Source organism: Labrus bergylta, chromosome 16, assembly GCF_963930695.1.
Source record: "Labrus bergylta chromosome 16, fLabBer1.1, whole genome shotgun sequence".
In the NCBI taxonomy this organism is placed as follows: domain Eukaryota; kingdom Metazoa; phylum Chordata; class Actinopteri; order Labriformes; family Labridae; genus Labrus; species Labrus bergylta.
The window spans coordinates 254206-276705 of record NC_089210.1 but is presented as its reverse complement, the minus strand read 5'-3'; the positions used below and the strand labels follow the sequence as shown (position 1 = coordinate 276705).

The 22500-nt window shown below is 42.9% G+C and overlaps 2 protein-coding genes across 3 annotated transcripts in view; one reads left to right on the top strand and one right to left on the bottom strand.

Moving 5' to 3' along the window:
- LOC109980406 (phosphomannomutase 1) overlaps positions 1 to 11431 on the top strand; it is a gene marked incomplete at its 5' end in the record, with an annotated part of 13146 nt that extends 1715 nt beyond the window's left edge. The window contains 4 exon segments of the mRNA XM_065964627.1: positions 1499 to 1598; positions 1675 to 1750; positions 10068 to 10183; positions 10302 to 11431. Coding sequence (XP_065820699.1) covers positions 1499 to 1598; positions 1675 to 1750; positions 10068 to 10183; positions 10302 to 10424 — 415 coding nt within the window.
- A 1023-nt stretch (positions 11432 to 12454) lies between these two features.
- The window catches only part of csdc2b (cold shock domain containing C2, RNA binding b), an 11199-nt gene continuing 1153 nt past the window's right edge, over positions 12455 to 22500 (bottom strand). Inside the window, exons 2-4 of one of the 2 annotated variants that reach the window (XM_065964629.1) lie at positions 20814 to 21841; positions 13429 to 13551; positions 12455 to 13133 (exon numbers count right to left, since the gene is read on the bottom strand). In XM_065964629.1, coding sequence (XP_065820701.1) covers positions 12971 to 13133; positions 13429 to 13551; positions 20814 to 20989 — 462 coding nt within the window. In that variant the 5' untranslated portion in view covers positions 20990 to 21841 and the 3' untranslated portion in view covers positions 12455 to 12970. The remainder of the gene's footprint in view (positions 13134 to 13428; positions 13552 to 20813; positions 21842 to 22500) is intronic. The other variant, XM_020661050.3, reaches the window with a different exon arrangement.

Sequence of the window (22500 nt, the reverse complement as noted above, 5' to 3'; positions counted from 1 at the left end):
ACACAGTAACAAAAACACACACACACACACAAAGTAACACAGTAACACACACACAGTAACAAAAACACACACACACACAAAGTAACACAGTAACACACACACAGTAACAAAAACACACACACACACACACACACACAGTAACACAGTAACACACACACAGTAACACACACACACACACACACACACACAGTAACACAGTAACACACACACACACACACAGTAACACAGCAACACACACACACAGTAACACAGTAGCACACACACACACACACACACACACACAGTAACACATACACACACACACAGTAACACAATAACACACACACAGTAACACACACACAGTAACACAGTAACACACACACACACACACAGTCACACAGTCACACACACAGTAACACACATACACACACACACACACACACAGTAACACATACACACACACAGTGACACAGTAACACACACACACACACACACACACACACACACACACACACACACACACACACAGTAACACACACACACACACACAGTAACAAAAACACACACACACACACACACAGTAACAAAAACACACACACACACACACACACACACACACACAGTAACACAGTAACACACACACACACACAGTAACACAGTAACACACACACACACACAGTAACACAGTAACACAGTAGCACAAACACACACACACACACAGTAACACACACACACACACACACATACAGTAACACACACACACACACACACACACACACACACACACACACACAGTAACACACACACACACACACACACACACACACACACAGTAACACACCCACAGTAACACACACACACACACACAGTAACACAGTAACATACACACACACACACACACACACACACACACACACACACAGTAACACAGTAACACACACACACACACACACACACACACACACACAGTAACACACACACACACAGTCACACAGTAACACACACACAGTAACACACACACACACACACACACAGTAACACATACACACACACAGTGACACAGTAACACACACACACACACACAGTAACACACACACACACACAGTAACACACACACAGTAACACAGTAACACACACACACACAGTAACACACACACACACACAGTAACACAATAACACACACACACACAGAGTAACACAGTAACACACACACACACACACACAGTAACACACACACAGTAACACACACACACACACACACACACACACAGTAACACACACACACACACACAGTAACACACACACACAGTAACACAGTAACACACACACACACACACACACAGTAACACATACACACACACAGTAACACAGTAACACACACACAGTAACACACACACACACACACACAGTAACACACACACACAGTAACACACACACACACACACACACACACACACACACACACACACACAGTAACACACACACACACAGTAACCCTCCTCCATGTCTCCACCTGAAGGGGGACCTTCATCGAGTTCAGGAACGGCATGCTGAACATCTCTCCCATTGGTCGGAGCTGTACACGAGAGGAGCGAATCGAATTCTCTGAAATCGACAAGGTAACACCTGAAACATGAGCGAGTCGATGTGAAGCAACCTGATCACACCTGTTCACACCTTTCTGCTCGTCCACAGAGGGAGAAGATCCGGGAGAAGTTTGTTGCTGCTCTGAAGGAGGAGTTCTCTGGGAGAGGTTTACGCTTCACTCGAGGTGAGAAGCTTCAGGCTGCAGTATCCTGTCTCCTCATCACACACCGTATCAGACTGTAGGTTCACTTCACACCCTGTCTCCTCATCACACACCGTATCAGACTGTAGGTTCACTTCACACCCTGTATCCTGTCTGTCCCTGTTTCACCCTCTCACCTCAAAGAGCACTGAGAATGTGTGTTACTCTCTGTCCTCAGTGTCAGGTTTTCCACTACATGGACCACTCTGAGCCTACAGAGAGGGTCTGCAGACTGAACACACAAACACACACATTCTCTCTGCTTCATCAGGCTGACAGAAACAGAAACACACTGTAAATCCTGGGCTCTGAGGTTCATCTTGATTGGTAGATTATATGTAGCCTCAGTGATCTCAGTAGCCTCAGTAGCCTCAGTAGCCTCAGTGATCTCAGTGGTCTCAGTGATCTCTCAGTAGTCTCAGTAGCCTCAGTAGCCTCAGTGATCTCAGTAGCCTCAGTGATCTCAGTAGCCTCAGTAGCCTCAGTAGCCTCAGTGATCTCAGTAGTCTCAGTGGTCTCAGTGATCTCTCAGTAGTCTCAGTAGCCTCAGTAGCCTCAGTGATCTCAGTAGCCTCAGTGATCTCAGTAGCCTCAGTAGCCTCAGTAGCCTCAGTGATCTCAGTAGTCTCAGTGGTCTCAGTAGTCTCAGTGATCTCAGTAGCCTCAGTAGCCTCAGTAGTCTCAGTAGTCTCAGTGGTCTCAGTGGTCTCAGTAGTCTCAGTGATCTCAGTAGCCTCAGTAGTCTCAGTAGTCTCAGTAGCCTCAGTGGTCTCAGTGATCTCAGTAGTCTCAGTGATCTCAGTAGCCTCAGTAGTCTCAGTAGTCTCAGTAGTCTCAGTGGTCTCAGTGATCTCAGTAGTCTCAGTGATCTCAGTAGCCTCAGTAGCCTCAGTGTTGCTCAGTAGTCTCAGTGGTCTCAGTGGTCTCAGTGGACTCAGTGGACTCAGTAGTCTCAGTAGCCTCAGTGTTGCTCAGTAGTCTCAGTAGTCTCAGTAGCCTCAGTGATCTCAGTAGTCTCAGTGATCTCAGTAGCCTCAGTAGCCTCAGTGTTGCTCAGTAGTCTCAGTAGTCTCAGTAGCCTCAGTGATCTCAGTAGTCTCAGTGATCTCAGTAGCCTCAGTAGCCTCAGTGTTGCTCAGTAGTCTCAGTGGTCTCAGTGGTCTCAGTGGACTCAGTAGTCTCAGTAGCCTCAGTGTTGCTCAGTAGTCTCAGTAGCCTCAGTAGCCTCAGTGTTGCTCAGTAGTCTCAGTGATCTCAGTAGTCTCAGTAGCCTCAGTGTTGCTCAGTAGTCTCATTGGTCTCAGTAGCCTCAGTGTTGCTCAGTGGTCTCAGTGGTCTCAGTGGTCTCAGTAGCCTCAGTGATCTCAGTAGTCTCAGTAGTCTCAGTGGTCTCAGTGGTCTCAGTAGTCTCAGTAGTCTCAGTAGCCTCAGTAGCCTCAGTGATCTCAGTAGTCTCAGTAGTCTCAGTAGCCTCAGTGATCTCAGCAGCCTCAGTAGTCTCAGTAGCCTCAGTAGCCTCAGTGATCTCAGTAGTCTCAGTAGTCTCAGTGATCTCAGTAGCCTCAGTAGCCTCAGTAGCCTCAGTAGCCTCAGTGTTGCTCAGTAGTCTCAGTGATCTCAGTAGCCTCAGTAGTCTCAGTAGCCTCAGTAGCCTCAGTGATCTCAGTAGCCTCAGTAGTCTCAGTAGCCTCAGTGATCTCAGTAGCCTCAGTGATCTCAGTAGCCTCAGTAGTCTCAGTACCCTCAGTAGTCTCAGTAGCCTCAGTAGCCTCAGTAGTCTCAGTAGCCTCAGTAGTCTCAGTAGCCTCAGTGATCTCAGTAGCCTCAGTAGTCTCAGTACCCTCAGTAGTCTCAGTAGCCTCAGTAGCCTCAGTAGTCTCAGTGATCTCAGTACCCTCAGTAGCCTCAGTAGTCTCAGTAGTCTCAGTAGCCTCAGTAGCCTCAGTGATCTCAGTAGCCTCAGTAGTCTCAGTAGTCTCAGTAGCCTCAGTGATCTCAGTAGTCTCAGTGATCTCAGTAGCCTCAGTAGCCTCAGTGTTGCTCAGTAGTCTCAGTGGTCTCAGTGGTCTCAGTGGACTCAGTAGTCTCAGTAGCCTCAGTGTTGCTCAGTAGCCTCAGTAGCCTCAGTGTTGCTCAGTAGTCTCAGTGATCTCAGTAGCCTCAGTAGTCTCAGTAGCCTCAGTGTTGCTCAGTAGTCTCATTGGTCTCAGTAGCCTCAGTGTTGCTCAGTGGTCTCAGTGGTCTCAGTGGTCTCAGTAGCCTCAGTGATCTCAGTAGTCTCAGTAGTCTCAGTAGTCTCAGTGGTCTCAGTGGTCTCAGTAGTCTCAGTAGTCTCAGTAGCCTCAGTAGCCTCAGTGATCTCAGTAGTCTCAGTAGTCTCAGTAGCCTCAGTGATCTCAGCAGCCTCAGTAGTCTCAGTAGCCTCAGTAGCCTCAGTGATCTCAGTAGTCTCAGTAGTCTCAGTGATCTCAGTAGCCTCAGTAGCCTCAGTAGCCTCAGTGTTGCTCAGTAGTCTCAGTGATCTCAGTAGCCTCAGTAGTCTCAGTAGCCTCAGTGTTGCTCAGTAGTCTCAGTGGTCTCAGTAGCCTCAGTGTTGCTCAGTGGTCTCAGTGGTCTCAGTGGTCTCAGTAGCCTCAGTGATCTCAGTAGTCTCAGTAGTCTCAGTAGTCTCAGTGGTCTCAGTGGTCTCAGTAGTCTCAGTAGTCTCAGTAGCCTCAGTAGCCTCAGTGATCTCAGTAGTCTCAGTGGTCTCAGTAGTCTCAGTGGTCTCAGTAGCCTCAGTAGTCTCAGTGGTCTCAGTGGTCTCAGTAGTCTCAGTGGTCTCAGTGGTCTCAGTAGCCTCAGTGATCTCAGTAGTCTCAGTGGTCTCAGTAGCCTCAGTGGTCTCAGTGGTCTCAGTAGCCTCAGTGATCTCAGTGGTCTCAGTAGTCTCAGTAGTCTCAGTAGCCTCAGTAGCCTCAGTAGTCTCAGTGATCTCAGTAGCCTCAGTAGCCTCAGTAGTCTCAGTGATCTCAGTAGTCTCAGTAGCCTCAGTAGCCTCAGTGATCTCAGTAGCCTCAGTAGCCTCAGTAGTCTCAGTAGCCTCAGTGATCTCAGTAGTCTCAGTGATCTCAGTAGCCTCAGTAGCCTCAGTGTTGCTCAGTAGTCTCAGTAGCCTCAGTAGTCTCAGTGATCTCAGTAGCCTCAGTAGTCTCAGTAGCCTCAGTAGCCTCAGTGTTGCCCAGTAGTCTCAGTGGTCTCAGTAGCCTCAGTAGTCTCAGTAGTCTCAGTAGCCTCAGTAGTCTCAGTAGCCTCAGTGATCTCAGTAGCCTCAGTAGTCTCAGTACCCTCAGTAGCCTCAGTAGTCTCAGTAGTCTCAGTGATCTCAGTAGCCTCAGTAGTCTCAGTAGCCTCAGTGATCTCAGTAGCCTCAGTGATCTCAGTAGCCTCAGTAGTCTCAGTACCCTCAGTAGTCTCAGTAGCCTCAGTAGCCTCAGTAGTCTCAGTAGCCTCAGTAGTCTCAGTAGCCTCAGTGATCTCAGTAGCCTCAGTAGTCTCAGTACCCTCAGTAGTCTCAGTAGCCTCAGTAGCCTCAGTAGTCTCAGTGATCTCAGTACCCTCAGTAGCCTCAGTAGTCTCAGTAGTCTCAGTAGCCTCAGTAGCCTCAGTGATCTCAGTAGCCTCAGTAGTCTCAGTAGTCTCAGTAGCCTCAGTGATCTCAGTAGTCTCAGTGATCTCAGTAGCCTCAGTAGCCTCAGTGTTGCTCAGTAGTCTCAGTGGTCTCAGTGGTCTCAGTGGACTCAGTAGTCTCAGTAGCCTCAGTGTTGCTCAGTAGCCTCAGTAGCCTCAGTGTTGCTCAGTAGTCTCAGTGATCTCAGTAGCCTCAGTAGTCTCAGTAGCCTCAGTGTTGCTCAGTAGTCTCATTGGTCTCAGTAGCCTCAGTGTTGCTCAGTGGTCTCAGTGGTCTCAGTGGTCTCAGTAGCCTCAGTGATCTCAGTAGTCTCAGTAGTCTCAGTAGTCTCAGTGGTCTCAGTGGTCTCAGTAGTCTCAGTAGTCTCAGTAGCCTCAGTAGCCTCAGTGATCTCAGTAGTCTCAGTAGTCTCAGTAGCCTCAGTGATCTCAGCAGCCTCAGTAGTCTCAGTAGCCTCAGTAGCCTCAGTGATCTCAGTAGTCTCAGTAGTCTCAGTGATCTCAGTAGCCTCAGTAGCCTCAGTAGCCTCAGTGTTGCTCAGTAGTCTCAGTGGTCTCAGTAGCCTCAGTGTTGCTCAGTGGTCTCAGTGGTCTCAGTGGTCTCAGTAGCCTCAGTGATCTCAGTAGTCTCAGTAGTCTCAGTAGTCTCAGTGGTCTCAGTGGTCTCAGTAGTCTCAGTAGTCTCAGTAGCCTCAGTAGCCTCAGTGATCTCAGTAGTCTCAGTGGTCTCAGTAGTCTCAGTGGTCTCAGTAGCCTCAGTAGTCTCAGTGGTCTCAGTGGTCTCAGTAGTCTCAGTGGTCTCAGTGGTCTCAGTAGCCTCAGTGATCTCAGTAGTCTCAGTGGTCTCAGTAGCCTCAGTGGTCTCAGTGGTCTCAGTAGCCTCAGTGATCTCAGTGGTCTCAGTAGTCTCAGTAGTCTCAGTAGCCTCAGTAGCCTCAGTAGTCTCAGTGATCTCAGTAGCCTCAGTAGCCTCAGTAGTCTCAGTGATCTCAGTAGTCTCAGTAGCCTCAGTAGCCTCAGTGATCTCAGTAGCCTCAGTAGCCTCAGTAGTCTCAGTAGCCTCAGTGATCTCAGTAGTCTCAGTGATCTCAGTAGCCTCAGTAGCCTCAGTGTTGCTCAGTAGTCTCAGTAGCCTCAGTAGTCTCAGTGATCTCAGTAGCCTCAGTAGTCTCAGTAGCCTCAGTAGCCTCAGTGTTGCCCAGTAGTCTCAGTGGTCTCAGTAGCCTCAGTAGTCTCAGTAGTCTCAGTAGCCTCAGTAGTCTCAGTAGCCTCAGTGATCTCAGTAGCCTCAGTAGTCTCAGTACCCTCAGTAGCCTCAGTAGTCTCAGTAGTCTCAGTGATCTCAGTAGCCTCAGTAGTCTCAGTAGCCTCAGTGATCTCAGTAGCCTCAGTGATCTCAGTAGCCTCAGTAGTCTCAGTACCCTCAGTAGTCTCAGTAGCCTCAGTAGCCTCAGTAGCCTCAGTAGTCTCAGTAGCCTCAGTAGTCTCAGTAGCCTCAGTGATCTCAGTAGCCTCAGTAGTCTCAGTACCCTCAGTAGTCTCAGTAGCCTCAGTAGCCTCAGTAGTCTCAGTGATCTCAGTACCCTCAGTAGCCTCAGTAGTCTCAGTAGTCTCAGTGGTCTCAGTAGCCTCAGTGATCTCAGTAGTCTCAGTAGTCTCAGTAGCCTCAGTAGCCTCAGTAGCCTCAGTGATCTCAGTAGCCTCAGTAGCCTCAGTAGTCTCAGTGATCTCAGTAGTCTCAGTAGCCTCAGTAGCCTCAGTAGCCTCAGTGATCTCAGTAGCCTCAGTAGCCTCAGTGATCTCAGTAGTCTCAGTGGTCTCAGTAGTCTCAGTAGTCTCAGTAGTCTCAGTAGCCTCAGTGGTCTCAGTGGTCTCAGTAGTCTCAGTGATCTCAGTAGTCTCAGTAGTCTCAGTAGTCTCAGTAGCCTCAGTAGCCTCAGTAGCCTCAGTGATCTCAGTAGCCTCAGTAGTCTCAGTGATCTCAGTAGTCTCAGTAGCCTCAGTAGCCTCAGTGATCTCAGTAGCCTCAGTAGTCTCAGTAGTCTCAGTAGCCTCAGTGATCTCAGTAGTCTCAGTGATCTCAGTAGCCTCAGTAGCCTCAGTGTTGCTCAGTAGTCTCAGTAGCCTCAGTAGCCTCAGTAGCCTCAGTGATCTCAGTAGCCTCAGTAGCCTCAGTAGTCTCAGTAGTCTCAGTAGCCTCAGTGATCTCAGTAGCCTCAGTGGTCTCAGTGGTCTCAGTGGTCTCAGTGGCCTCAGTGGCCTCAGTGGTCTCAGTGGTCTCAGTAGCCTCAGTAGTCTCAGTAGCCTCAGTAGCCTCAGTAGTCTCAGTAGTCTCAGTGGTCTCAGTGGTCTCAGTAGTCTCAGTGATCTCAGTAGTCTCAGTAGTCTCAGTAGTCTCAGTAGCCTCAGTAGCCTCAGTAGTCTCAGTGATCTCAGTAGCCTCAGTAGCCTCAGTAGCCTCAGTGATCTCAGTAGTCTCAGTGATCTCAGTAGCCTCAGTAGCCTCAGTGTTGCTCAGTAGTCTCAGTAGCCTCAGTAGCCTCAGTAGCCTCAGTGATCTCAGTAGCCTCAGTAGCCTCAGTAGTCTCAGTAGTCTCAGTAGCCTCAGTGATCTCAGTAGCCTCAGTAGTCTCAGTGGTCTCAGTGGTCTCAGTATTCTCAGTAGTCTCAGTAGTCTCAGTGATCTCAGTAGTCTCAGTGGTCTCAGTGGTCTCAGTGGTCTCAGTAGTCTCAGTGGTCTCAGTGGTCTCAGTAGTCTCAGTGGTCTCAGTGGTCTCAGTGGTCTCAGTAGTCTCAGTGATCTCAGTAGCCTCAGTAGCCTCAGTAGTCTCAGTGATCTCAGTAGCCTCAGTGTTGCTCAGTAGTCTCAGTGGTCTCAGTAGCCTCAGTAGTCTCAGTAGTCTCAGTGGTCTCAGTGGTCTCAGTGGTCTCAGTAGCCTCAGTGATCTCAGTAGTCTCAGTAGTCTCAGTGGTCTCAGTAGCCTCAGTGATCTCAGTGGTCTCAGTGGTCTCAGTGGTCTCAGTAGCCTCAGTGATCTCAGTAGTCTCAGTAGCCTCAGTAGCCTCAGTAGCCTCAGTAGTCTCAGTGATCTCAGTAGCCTCAGTAGCCTCAGTAGTCTCAGTGATCTCAGTAGCCTCAGTGATCTCAGTAGTCTCAGTGATCTCAGTAGCCTCAGTGTTGCTCAGTAGTCTCAGTAGTCTCAGTAGCCTCAGTAGCCTCAGTAGTCTCAGTAGTCTCAGTAGCCTCAGTGATCTCAGTAGTCTCAGTGATCTCAGTAGCCTCAGTGTTGCTCAGTAGTCTCAGTAGTCTCAGTAGCCTCAGTAGCCTCAGTAGTCTCAGTAGTCTCAGTGGTCTCAGTGGTCTCAGTGTTCTCAGTAGCGTCAGTAGTCTCAGTAGCCTCAGTAGCCTCAGTAGTCTCAGTGGTCTCAGTGATCTCAGTAGCCTCAGTAGTCTCAGTAGCCTCAGTAGCCTCAGTAGTCTCAGTGGTCTCAGTGTTCTCAGTAGCGTCAGTAGTCTCAGTAGCCTCAGTAGCCTCAGTAGTCTCAGTGGTCTCAGTGTTCTCAGTAGCGTCAGTAGCCTCAGTAGCCTCAGTAGCCTCAGTAGTCTCAGTGGTCTCAGTGGTCTCAGTAGCGTCAGTAGTCTCAGTAGCCTCAGTAGCCTCAGTAGTCTCAGTAGCCTCAGTAGTCTCAGTGGTCTCAGTGGTCTCAATAGCCTCAGTTATCTCAGTAAACAGATGTGACAGCTCGTCAGCGCTCACACACATGCACGCACACACACACAAACACACACACACACACACACACACACACACACACACTGTCTCTCTCTTGTATCTCAGCAGAAGGAGGGCATCTGGTTGTTTGCTGATGTGCTGTCTGAGTGTGTGTGTGTGTGTGTGTGTGTGTGTGTGTGTGTGTGTGTGTGTGTGTGTGTGTGTGTTTGTATTTGTGTTTGTGTTTGTGTTTGTGTGTGTCTGTGTGTCTAGGACTTCCTTTTGTGTTGCCATGGTAACAGCCAGGTATACATATCATTAGATTTGTTCTAGAATCACATCAGAGTTTGTGGACTTCAGCTTCATCCTGGTGTTTCCATGTCCTGTTGAAATCATTCATCAGCCATTTAACATGTTGTTGTTATCATTTCATAAATAATAATCATTTCATTTCATAAATGATAACAACAACATGTTATTGTTGTTATGTTGTTATTATTTCATAAATGATAACAAGAAAAGGAGGCTCTGCAGGGACCCGAGGAGGAGACTATTCAGCCGCAGTGTGCAGGTCAAAGGTCAAAGGACACTGTGACAATAAATGCAAAAAACAAGTCAGTCATTCAAAATGAGATACAATTAGTGTTGTCATGACAACAGGATATTCAACTCTGATAGGATTCTAATAAAAATCTAACTATATCAAGAACGTTGACAACATTTGTGAAAGAGGAGTGCAGGCTGACCACCTTGAACTCATCCCCACAACAACAATGACAAGACAGGAGTCTCAGTCCCCCGCTCCCCTCCAGCCTCACTCACCATGGATCATTAGAATAACATCACGAAGGATCTTAATGTTTAACGAGTTGAATCATTGTTTCTAAATAATGGTGGTTGTTCTCTGCTGGTTTCAGGCGGTCTGATCAGCTTCGACGTGTTCCCTGAAGGCTGGGATAAGAGACTGTGTCTGGAGCTGCTGCAGAGCGAGGGCCTCCACAACATCTACTTCTTTGGAAACGAGACGTCAGACGTGAGTTCAGCTTCAGAGGAGGTCACCTGCTGATCTTACACTCCGTGACTTTCACAATAAGACTTCCTCTGCTATGAAAAATGGATGTTTTAGTTTGTAAAATTCTATTTTTTTTTAGGGTGGGAACGACTTTGAAATATTCAACGACCCCCGGACGATCGGTTTCACAGTCTACTCTCCAACAGACACGGCGAGGCTATGTCGGGAACTTTTCTTTGACGCCCCGTCCCACGAGTCCTGACCCGCCCACATTTACCTTAACCCACAATCCCCCTTGGGCTCTGTGTCTCGGCTGAAGGACTCAAAGAGACTTAAGTCCAGAATGTTTGTGAACTACTGACAGGTACCACTAATGATCCTCGTTCTGATTACTGTAAATACTGAGCGCCTGATTCCTCTGTTTGTATCTAAATACAAGTTTTAATTTAAAGGGACAGTCACACAGGTGTGCCATCTTAAAGGGACAGTCTCACAGGTGTCATCTTAAAGAGACAGTCCCACAGGTGTGTCATCTTAAAGGGACAGTCCCACAGGTGTGTCATCTTAAAGGGACAGTCCCACAGGTGTGTCACCTTAAAGGGACAGTCACACAGGTGTGTCATCTTAAAGGGACAGTCACACAGGTGTGTCATCTTAAAGGGACAGTCCCACAGGTGTCATCTTAAAGGGACAGTCCCACAGGTGTGTCATCTTAAAGGGACAGTCCCACAGGTGTGTTATAATGAAGGTGTGTGTGAGTATGAACCTGCAGGGGTAGAATGTGACATAATTTGAACCAAAGCGAGATAATCCAACCTGTTTTTGAAGACGTGACTCCACATGAAGAGTGTGTGACGATGTTTGCACTGATGATGATGCTGTGAGCTGTAGCACATGTTTTTAGAGAGAGACAGGTAACATGGAGTCACCTGATGGTTTAACAGGAAGACGCTCCTGTTCTCCTCTGAGCTGAGGGTGACTGTGAATCATTCCAGATGTTTTATTGAAAGCTGAATGACTCCATGAGTTTCCGTGAACATGATTATAATAATGTTAACTTTAAGAATCAGCTGTGTGGTCTCCTGCATGTTACAAACTGAGTGCCTCTATCTTTAAGCTCATTTGATTCTTCTCCATTTTAACAGCTGCTCAGAACAACTTTGTGTCTCCTTGGTGCATCTTTTCTGTAAATATGAGACAGACGAGCGTCAGATCTGGAGCCGCCTGGCAACACTCCTCTGACTGTTATTAAACTTTTTTGGAATCATTTCATGGATTTCTGCCTCCTTCTTTTTTTTTTCACCCTGTTTAAACCAAACTGAGATTCACCTGACAAGAGAGCTCCCAGCATGCACTTCTGTCTGCCATAGTGTCTTTTTGAAGTTTCACCACTGGAGGGCACCATGAATGTGCAACCAGCATTGTGCATGACCCCACCCACCCCTCACACAGCCTCTTCAGCCTCCTGCCATCGGGGAGACGGTACCGCAGCCTGCGGGCCGGCTCCACCAGACTGGGAAACAGCTTCTTCCACCAAGCTGTCAGGAAGCTTAACTCTCTCCCCTCTCTTCCTTCCCTCCCCTCTGCCCCCACGAACACTGAACATTGAAACCCCCTCCCGTTTGCCGCCAAGAACTCTGGGCTAATAACTCTGAAGCTAACTATTCAAAAGTACACTCAGTTTACTGCACATTGCACATACTGCACAAGTTCACTTTTTCTTTAAATTTTATTGTATTTTATTTACTACATTTTGCACAATTTAGAATTTATTACTGTAAATATTATTTATCTTATTTTTACCTCATTTTATTTATCTATTTTTACCTTATTGGTTGTATTGCACCGTGGGACGGAGACAAACGAAATTTCGATTCCACTGTATGTCTGGCATATTTTGAAATTGACAATAAAGTTGACTTTGGCTTTGACTTTGATGTGACACAATTTCTCCTAAAGGTCCAATCAGTGCGATGTGTAGAGTGAGATGATAAAGGTATCTTACTATCTGATCAGACCGCCCCTCGGTTTGCCAGATATGAGAGCAGTTATCAGGTCAACAGGTGTTGCAGCGATGGAAGCGGTCAAGAGAAGTGGTTGAGATAGAAGTGATTGTACCCGACCTAAAAAGCCTCTGCATGTTTCTAATAAGCTCCACGAGCAGAAACGTGCTCAAACTAGGATCAATATTGGAGATGCTTTTGAAAAATGGAGCGAGGTTAGAACACGGAAAGGTTTACAGACCCATGCCGGGATAAAATAATATTTAAAAAACGAAGAAATGAGCAGTGAGACTGATCAAAGATATTTTAATGATTACAGGCTCAGCCACATACAGATCCAATAAAACACAGAACACGACAAGACAAACAAACATCTGTGTGACCAAAAACTTTAACAGCTCACAACACTGACCACATGTGTGTTCAATGACACACATGTGGTCATTACGGACGCTGACATCATGTTCATTAAACACACACACAGATTTCTTCACAGCTCCTTTAAAAACAGGACAAAAAAACTGACGTCTGCAGGAAGTTCACAGTTCTTCTTCTGACTGTTGTACAAGAAAAAAAACCTGCAGACACACACACACACACACACACACACACAGAGACACACGGACACACACACACACAAAATCATGAAACATTAACACAGCTCAGCTCGTTCAGTCAAAAGTTTGTCTTTTTAAAGTCCATATTTGCTTTGAATCTGTAAACTCAGCTCCTCCTCCTGTCCTCAGTGAAACCTGTTCTTCCTCCTCCTGTCCCCCCCCCCCCCCCCCCCGGCAGACCCTGACCCCTACGAGCTGATGATCTGACCCGACCACGTCTCATGTTTGCTTCCTGGGTTCAGATGTGTGATCTTCACCTCCACCGCCTGAACCTTCAGGTTCTTCGGAGGGACTCGGCTGACTTTATACGTGACCTCATCACCCTCCACCGGGACGTACTCGCCCTCGATGCTGAAACAGAACACAGAAGACATGAAGAGGTTAAAAAAAGATTGACTTCTCAACGTCTGGTTTTAGATGAACACAGAGTTACAGACAGAGGTCAGATATGTTCCTACAGAGGTCATATATGTTTCTACAGAGGTCAGATATGTTCCTGTAGAGGTCAGATTTGTTCCTGAAGAAGCACACACACATGGACACACAGTGTTCGACCTCTCTCACACACAAAGTCTCTGAACCTATCAATCGATCAAACCTCATCATTTAGTCTCATAGTGAAGTGTTCATGTTTTCTGCGACTCACTCTGAGATGTGAACAAAGATGTCATCTCCTCCGTGTGACGGTCTGATGAAACCGTGACCCTGCGACCTGCAGAAGTTCTTACAGACACCTTTAAAGAGCGGGCTGGATTGAGCTCGCACCGTGCTGTGGGGACCGGAGAAAGCAACGTAAATCTAATGTAAACTTTACAACAAACAAGACGTTAACTTTACATCAAACACGTTAACTTTACCTCAGGCACAGCGTAAACTTTACATCAAACATGCCGTAAACTTTACAACAAACACGATGTTAACTTTACAACAAACACGGCATAAACTTTGCATCAAACATGACGTAAACTTTACAACAAACAAGACGTTAACTTTACATCAAACACAACGTTAACTTTACATCAAACACAAATTAACTTTACATCAAACAATACTATACATCAAACACGGCGTAAATTTTACGTCAAACACGTTAACTTTACCTCAAGCACAGCGTAAACTTTACATCAAACATGGCGTAAGCTTTACATCAAACACAACATTAACTTTACCTTAACTTTACATCAAACACGGCGTACCCACAAACACAACGTTAACTTTACATCAAACATGACGTTAACTTTACATCAAACACGACATAAACTTTACATCAAACACGGCATGCACTTAACATCACACACGGCATGCACTTAACATCACACACGATGTTAACTTTACAACAAACACGACGTTAACTTTACATCAAACACGACATTAACTTTACATCGAACACGGCGTTAACTTTACATCAAACGCGACGTAAACTTTACAACAAACACGATGTTAACTTTACAACAAACACGGTGTAAACTTTGCATCAAACATGACGTAAACTTTACAACAAACAAGACGTTAACTTTACATCAAACACGACATTAACTTTACATCAAACACAAATTAACTTTACATCAAACACGGCGTAAATTTTACGTCAAACACGTTAACTTTACCTCAAGCACAGCATAAACTTTACATCAAACACGGCGTAAGCTTTACATCAAACACAACGTTAACTTTACGTTAACTTTACATCAAACACGACGTAAACTTAACATCAAACAAAACGTAAACTTTACATCAAACACAACGTAACTTTACATCAAACACGGCGTAAACTTTACAACAAACACGACGTCAACTTTACATCAAACACGACGTTAACTTAACATCGAACACGACGTTAACTTTACATTAAACACAACGTTAACTTTACATCAAACACAATGTAACTTTACAACAAACACGACGTGACTTTACATCAAACACAACGTTAACTTTACAACAAACAAAACGTAAACTTTACATCAAACACAACGTAACTTTACATCAAACACGGCGTAAACTTTACATCAAACACGGCGTAAACTTTACAACAAACACGACGTTAACTTTATATCAAACACGACGTTAACTTAACATCGAACATGACGTTAACTGAACATTAAACACGACATAAACTTTACATTAAACACGACATAACTTTACATCAAACACGACATAACTTTACATCAAACACGACATAACTTTACATCAATCACAACATTAACTTTACATCAATCACAACATTAACTTTACATCAAACACGACGTTAACTTTACATCAAACACGGCATGCACTTAACATCAAACACAATGTTAACTTTACAACAAACAAAACGTAAACTTTACATCAAACACAACGTAACTTTACATCGAACACGACGTTAACTTAACATCGAACACGACGTTAACTTTACATTAAATACAACGTTAACTTTACATCAAACATGGCATGCACTTAACATCAAACACAACATTAACTTAACATCAAACACGACGTAAACTTTACATCAAACACGGCGTAAACTTTACAACAAACACGACGTTAACTTTACATCAAACACGACGTTAACTTAACATCGAACACGACGTTAACTTTACATTAAACACAACGTTAACTTTACATCAAACACAATGTAACTTTACAACAAACACGACGTGACTTTACATCAAACACAACGTTAACTTTACAACAAACAAAACGTAAACTTTACATCAAACACAACGTAACTTTACATCAAACACGGTGTAAACTTTACATCAAACACGGCGTAAACTTTACAACAAACACGACGTTAACTTTACATCAAACACGACGTTAACTGAACATTAAACACGACATAAACTTTACATCAAACACGACATAACTTTACATCAAACACGACATAACTTTACATCAATCACAACATTAACTTTACATCAAACACGACGTTAACTTTACATCAAACACGACATTAACTTAACATCGAACATGACGTTAACTGAACATTAAACACGACATAAACTTTACATCAAACACGACATAACTTTACATCAAACACGACATAACTTTACATCAATCACAACATTAACTTTACATCAAACACGACGTTAACTTTACATCAAACACGACATAACTTTACGTCAATCACAACATTAACTTTACATCAAACACGACGTTAACTTTACATCAAACACAACGTTAACTTTACATCAAACATGACGTTAACTTAACATCAAACACGACATAAACTTTACATCAAACACGGCATGCACTTAACATCAAACACAATGTTAACTTTACAACAAACAAAACGTAAACTTTACATCAAACACAACGTAACTTTACATCAAACACGACATAACTTTACATCAAACACAACATAACTTTACGTCAATCACAACATTAACTTTACATCAAACACAACGTTAACTTTACATCAAACACGGCATACACTTAACATCAAACACGATGTTAACTGTTCATCTAACACGGCGTAAACTTTACAACAAACATAACGGTGTAACTTTACATCAAACACAATGTAAACTTTACATCAAACACAACGTAACTTTACATCAAACACGGTGTAACTTTACATCAAACACAATGTTAAGTTTACGTTAACTTTACATCAAACATGACGTAAACTTAACATCAAACACAACGCAAACTTTACATCAAACACGGTGTAAACTTTACATCAAACACAACATAACTTTACATCAAACACAGTGTAACTTTACATCAAACACAACGTTAACTTTACAACAAACAAAACGTAAACTTTACATCAAACACGACATAACTTTACATCAAACACGACATAACTTTACATCAATCACAACATTAACTTTACATCAAACACGACGTTAACTTTACATCAAACACGACATAGCTTTACGTCAATCACAACATTAACTTTACATCAAACACAACGTTAACTTTACATCAAACACGGCATACACTTAACATCAAACACGATGTTAACTGTTCATCTAACACGGCGTAAACTTTACAACAAACATAACGGTGTAACTTTACATCAAACACAATGTAAACTTTACATCAAACACAACGTAACTTTACATCAAACACGGTGTAACTTTACATCAAACACAATGTTAAGTTTACGTTAACTTTACATCAAACATGACGTAAACTTAACATCAAACACAACGCAAACTTTACATCAAACACGGTGTAAACTTTACATCAAACACAACATAACTTTACATCAAACACAGTGTAACTTTACATCAAACACAACGTTAACTTTACAACAAACACGACGTTAACTTTACATCAAACACGACGTTAACTGAACATTAAACACGACATAAACTTTACATCAAACACGACATAACTTTACATCAAACACGACATAACTTTACATCAATCACAACATTAACTTTACATCAAACACGACGTTAACTTTACATCAAACACGACATTAACTTAACATCGAACATGACGTTAACTGAACATTAAACACGACATAAACTTTACATCAAACACGGCATGCACTTAACATCAAACACAATGTTAACTTTACAACAAACAAAACGTAAACTTTACATCAAACACAACGTAACTTTACATCAAACACGACATAACTTTACATCAAACACGACATAACTTTACGTCAATCACAACATTAACTTTACATCAAACACGACGTTAACTTTACATCAAACACAACGTTAACTTTACATCAAACATGACGTTAACTTTACAACAAACAAAACGTAAACTTTACATCAAACACGACATAACTTTACATCAAACACGACATAACTTTACATCAATCACAACATTAACTTTACATCAAACACGACGTTAACTTTACATCAAACACGACATTAACTTAACATCGAACATGACGTTAACTGAACATTAAACACGACATAAACTTTACATCAAACACGACATAACTTTACATCAAACACGACATAACTTTACATCAATCACAACATTAACTTTACATCAAACACGACGTTAACTTTACATCAAACACGACATAACTTTACGTCAATCACAACATTAACTTTACATCAAACACGACGTTAACTTTACATCAAACACAACGTTAACTTTACATCAAACATGACGTTAACTTAACATCAAACACGACATAAACTTTACATCAAACACGGCATGCACTTAACATCAAACACAATGTTAACTTTACAACAAACAAAACGTAAACTTTACATCAAACACAACGTAACTTTACATCAAACACGACATAACTTTACATCAAACACAACATAACTTTACGTCAATCACAACATTAACTTTACATCAAACACAACGTTAACTTTACATCAAACACGGCATACACTTAACATCAAACACGATGTTAACTGTTCATCTAACACGGCGTAAACTTTACAACAAACATAACGGTGTAACTTTACATCAAACACAATGTAAACTTTACATCAAACACAACGTAACTTTACATCAAACACGGTGTAACTTTACATCAAACACAATGTTAAGTTTACGTTAACTTTACATCAAACATGACGTAAACTTAACATCAAACACAACGCAAACTTTACATCAAACACGGTGTAAACTTTACATCAAACACAACATAACTTTACATCAAACACAGTGTAACTTTACATCAAACACAACGTTAACTTTACAACAAACAAAACGTAAACTTTACATCAAACACGACATAACTTTACATCAAACACGACATAACTTTACATCAATCACAACATTAACTTTACATCAAACACGACGTTAACTTTACATCAAACACGACATAGCTTTACGTCAATCACAACATTAACTTTACATCAAACACAACGTTAACTTTACATCAAACACGGCATACACTTAACATCAAACACGATGTTAACTGTTCATCTAACACGGCGTAAACTTTACAACAAACATAACGGTGTAACTTTACATCAAACACAATGTAAACTTTACATCAAACACAACGTAACTTTACATCAAACACGGTGTAACTTTACATCAAACACAATGTTAAGTTTACGTTAACTTTACATCAAACATGACGTAAACTTAACATCAAACACAACGCAAACTTTACATCAAACACGGTGTAAACTTTACATCAAACACAACATAACTTTACATCAAACACAGTGTAACTTTACATCAAACACAACGTTAACTTTACATCAAACACAAATTAACTTTACATCAAACAATACTATACATCAAACACGGCGTAAATTTTACGTCAAACACGTTAACTTTACCTCAAGCACAGCGTAAACTTTACATCAAACATGGCGTAAGCTTTACATCAAACACAACATTAACTTTACGTTAACTTTACATCAAACACGGCGTACCCACAAACACAACGTTAACTTTACATCAAACATGACGTTAACTTTACATCAAACACGACATAAACTTTACATCAAACACGGCATGCACTTAACATCACACACGGCATGCACTTAACATCACACACGATGTTAACTTTACAACAAACACGACGTTAACTTTACATCAAACATGACATAAACTTTACATCAAACACGACATAAACTTAACATCACACACGATGTTAACTTTACATCAAACACGACGTTAACTTTACATCAAACACAACGTTAACTTTACATCAAACATGACGTTAACTTAACATCAAACACGACATAAACTTTACATCAAACACGGCATGCACTTAACATCAAACACAATGTTAACTTTACAACAAACAAAACGTAAACTTTACATCAAACACAACGTAACTTTACATCAAACACGACATAACTTTACATCAAACACGACATAACTTTACGTCAATCACAACATTAACTTTACATCAAACACAACGTTAACTTTACATCAAACACGGCATACACTTAACATCAAACACGATGTTAACTGTTCATCTAACACGGCGTAAACTTTACAACAAACATAACGGTGTAACTTTACATCAAACACAATGTAAACTTTACATCAAACACAACGTAACTTTACATCAAACACAGTGTAACTTTACATCAAACACAATGTTAAGTTTACGTTAACTTTACATCAAACATGACGTAAACTTAACATCAAACACAACGCAAACTTTACATCAAACACGGTGTAAACTTTACATCAAACACAACATAACTTTACATCAAACACAGTGTAACTTTACATCAAACACAACGTTAACTTTACATCAAACACAAATTAACTTTACATCAAACATGACTTTACATCAAACACGGTGTAAGCTTTACATCAAATACAACGTTAACTTTACATCAAACACAAATTAACTTTACATCAAACATGACTTTACATCAAACACGACATAAACTTAACATCAAACACAGCGTAACTTTAGATCAAACACGACATTAACTTTACATTGAAGCCAACATTAACTTTACGTCGAACAAAACGTTAACTTTACATCAAACACGGCGTAAACTTTACAACAAACACAACGTTAACTTTACTTCAAACACGGCGTAAACTTTACAACAAACACGATGTTAACTTTACATTAAACACGACGTTAACTTTACATCAAACACAACGTAACTTTACAACAAACACGACGTGACTTTACATCAAACACAACGTTAACTTTACATCAAACATGGCGTAAACTTTACAACAAACACAACGTTAACTTTACTTCAAACATGGCGTAAACTTTACAACAAACACGACGTTAACTTTACATTAAACACAACGTTAACTTTACATCAAACACAATGTAACTTTACAACAAACACGACGTGACTTTACATCAAACACAACGTTAACTTTACATCAAACACGGCGTAAACTTTACAACAAACACGACGTTAACTTTACATCAAACACGACTTAACTTTACATCAAACACAACATAACTTTACATGAAACACGGCATGCACTTAACATCAAACACGATGTTAACTTAACATCAAACACAATGTAAACTTTACAACAAAAACGACGTTAACTTTACATCAAACACGACGTTAACTTTACATCAAACATGACGTTAACTTTACATCAAAGGTTGGTGCGTTTGTTTTAATCACGCTGAGTAGGTTCTGGTGCATTTGATTTACTCACGCTGAGTAGGTTCGGTTGCGTTTGGTCGGCAGAGGACTCGGCAACTCCCTCGGCAGTGGCTGCTCCTTTCCCTCCTCCCATACCCGACTCCCCTCCCTCAGGAAGGGGAAGGGGAGGGTGAGGGAGGCGTTGGGAGAGCACAGCGGTGTCCCAGAGGGTGACGTGGGGTCTGCCATGTTAGATATGACGGGAGGAGTGGGGGTCTGAGCCGTTCTTCAGGTCTCAGTAGGAGTCCCTGTGAGGAGAGACACCACAGGAGAAAGAGAGGAGGAGTCAGAGGAGTCAGAGAGAGAGAGATGAGTCTGAGAGAGAGGGAGGAGATAATAGGAGGAGTCAGAGAGAAAGATGAGTCAGAGAGAGAGGAGATCAGAGGAGGAGTCAGAGAGAGAGGGAGGAGTCAGAGAGAGAGAGGAGATCAGAGGAGGAGTCAGAGAGAGAGAGGAGATCAGAGGAGGTGTCTGAGAGAGAGAGGAGATCAGAGGAGGAGTCAGAGAGAGAGAGGAGTCAGAGAGGAGATCAGAGGAGGAGTCAGAAAGAGAGAGGAGTCAGAGAGAGAGAGGAGATCAGAGGATGAGTCAGAGAGAGAGAGGAGTCTGAGAGAGAGAGGAGTCGGAGAGAGAGAGGAGTCAGAGAGAGAGAGGAGATCAGAGGATGAGTCAGAGAGAGAGAGGAGTCTGAGAGAGAGAGGAGTCGGAGAGAGAGAGGAGTCAGAGAGAGCGAGAGAGGAGTCAGAGAGAGAAGTCTGAGAGAGAGAGAAGTCTGAGAGAGAGAGGAGTCAGAGAGAGAGACAGAGGAGTCAGAAAGAGAGAGGAGTCAGAGAGAGAGAGGAGTCTGAGAGAGAGAGAGAGGTGTCAGAGAGAGAGAGAGAGGAGTCAGAGAGAGAGAGGAGTCAGAAAGAGAGAGAGAGGAGTCCGAAAGAGAGAGGAGTCAGAGAGAGAGGAGTCAGAGAGAGAGAGAGAGGAGTCAGAGAGAGAGAGAGAGAGAGAGGAGTCAGAGAGAGAGGAGGGGAGTCAGAGAGAGAGAGAAGTCTGAGAGAGAGAGAGAGGAGTCAGAGAGAGGTTTAAAGCTGTGTCCAAAACCCTAAACTACATACTCAGAATCTATACACTGCATACTAACCTGACAATACGCATGTCGTTAGCAAAGTACTAGACTACAGGTCATATGACGTACTAACGGTCTGTTCGATGCGCTATTGGACAGTTTGAGAGCTGCAGTGCATTGTGGGCCTTCTCGTAGAGTGAAGTTTAGGACAGGAAGTTAAGCACAGAAACAGGAAGTGGTTAGAGGTCCCAAAGTGAGGTCAAACAGCTCAAAGGAACGGTAACAAAGGTTAATGTGTGATGTCATAAGGTCAATGTGTGATGTCATAAAGTCGATGTGTTATGTCATAAGGTCGATGTGTGATGTCATAAGGTCGATGTGTTATGTCATAAGGTTGATGTGTGATGTCATAAGGTCGATGTGTGATGTCATAAGGTCAATGTGTGATGTCATAGGGTCAATGTGTGATGTCATCAGGTGGATATTACTGTGTGAGAGTTTGTTAAAGTGAAATGAGACATTCAAAGATGCAGCAGTGAGACTACAGGGAGACACTGAGGACGAGTATCTACGGAGAGCCTGAAGGGACAAAATATATATATTATAATATTTTGAGTTTACTCGAAGGACCAATGAGGGACGA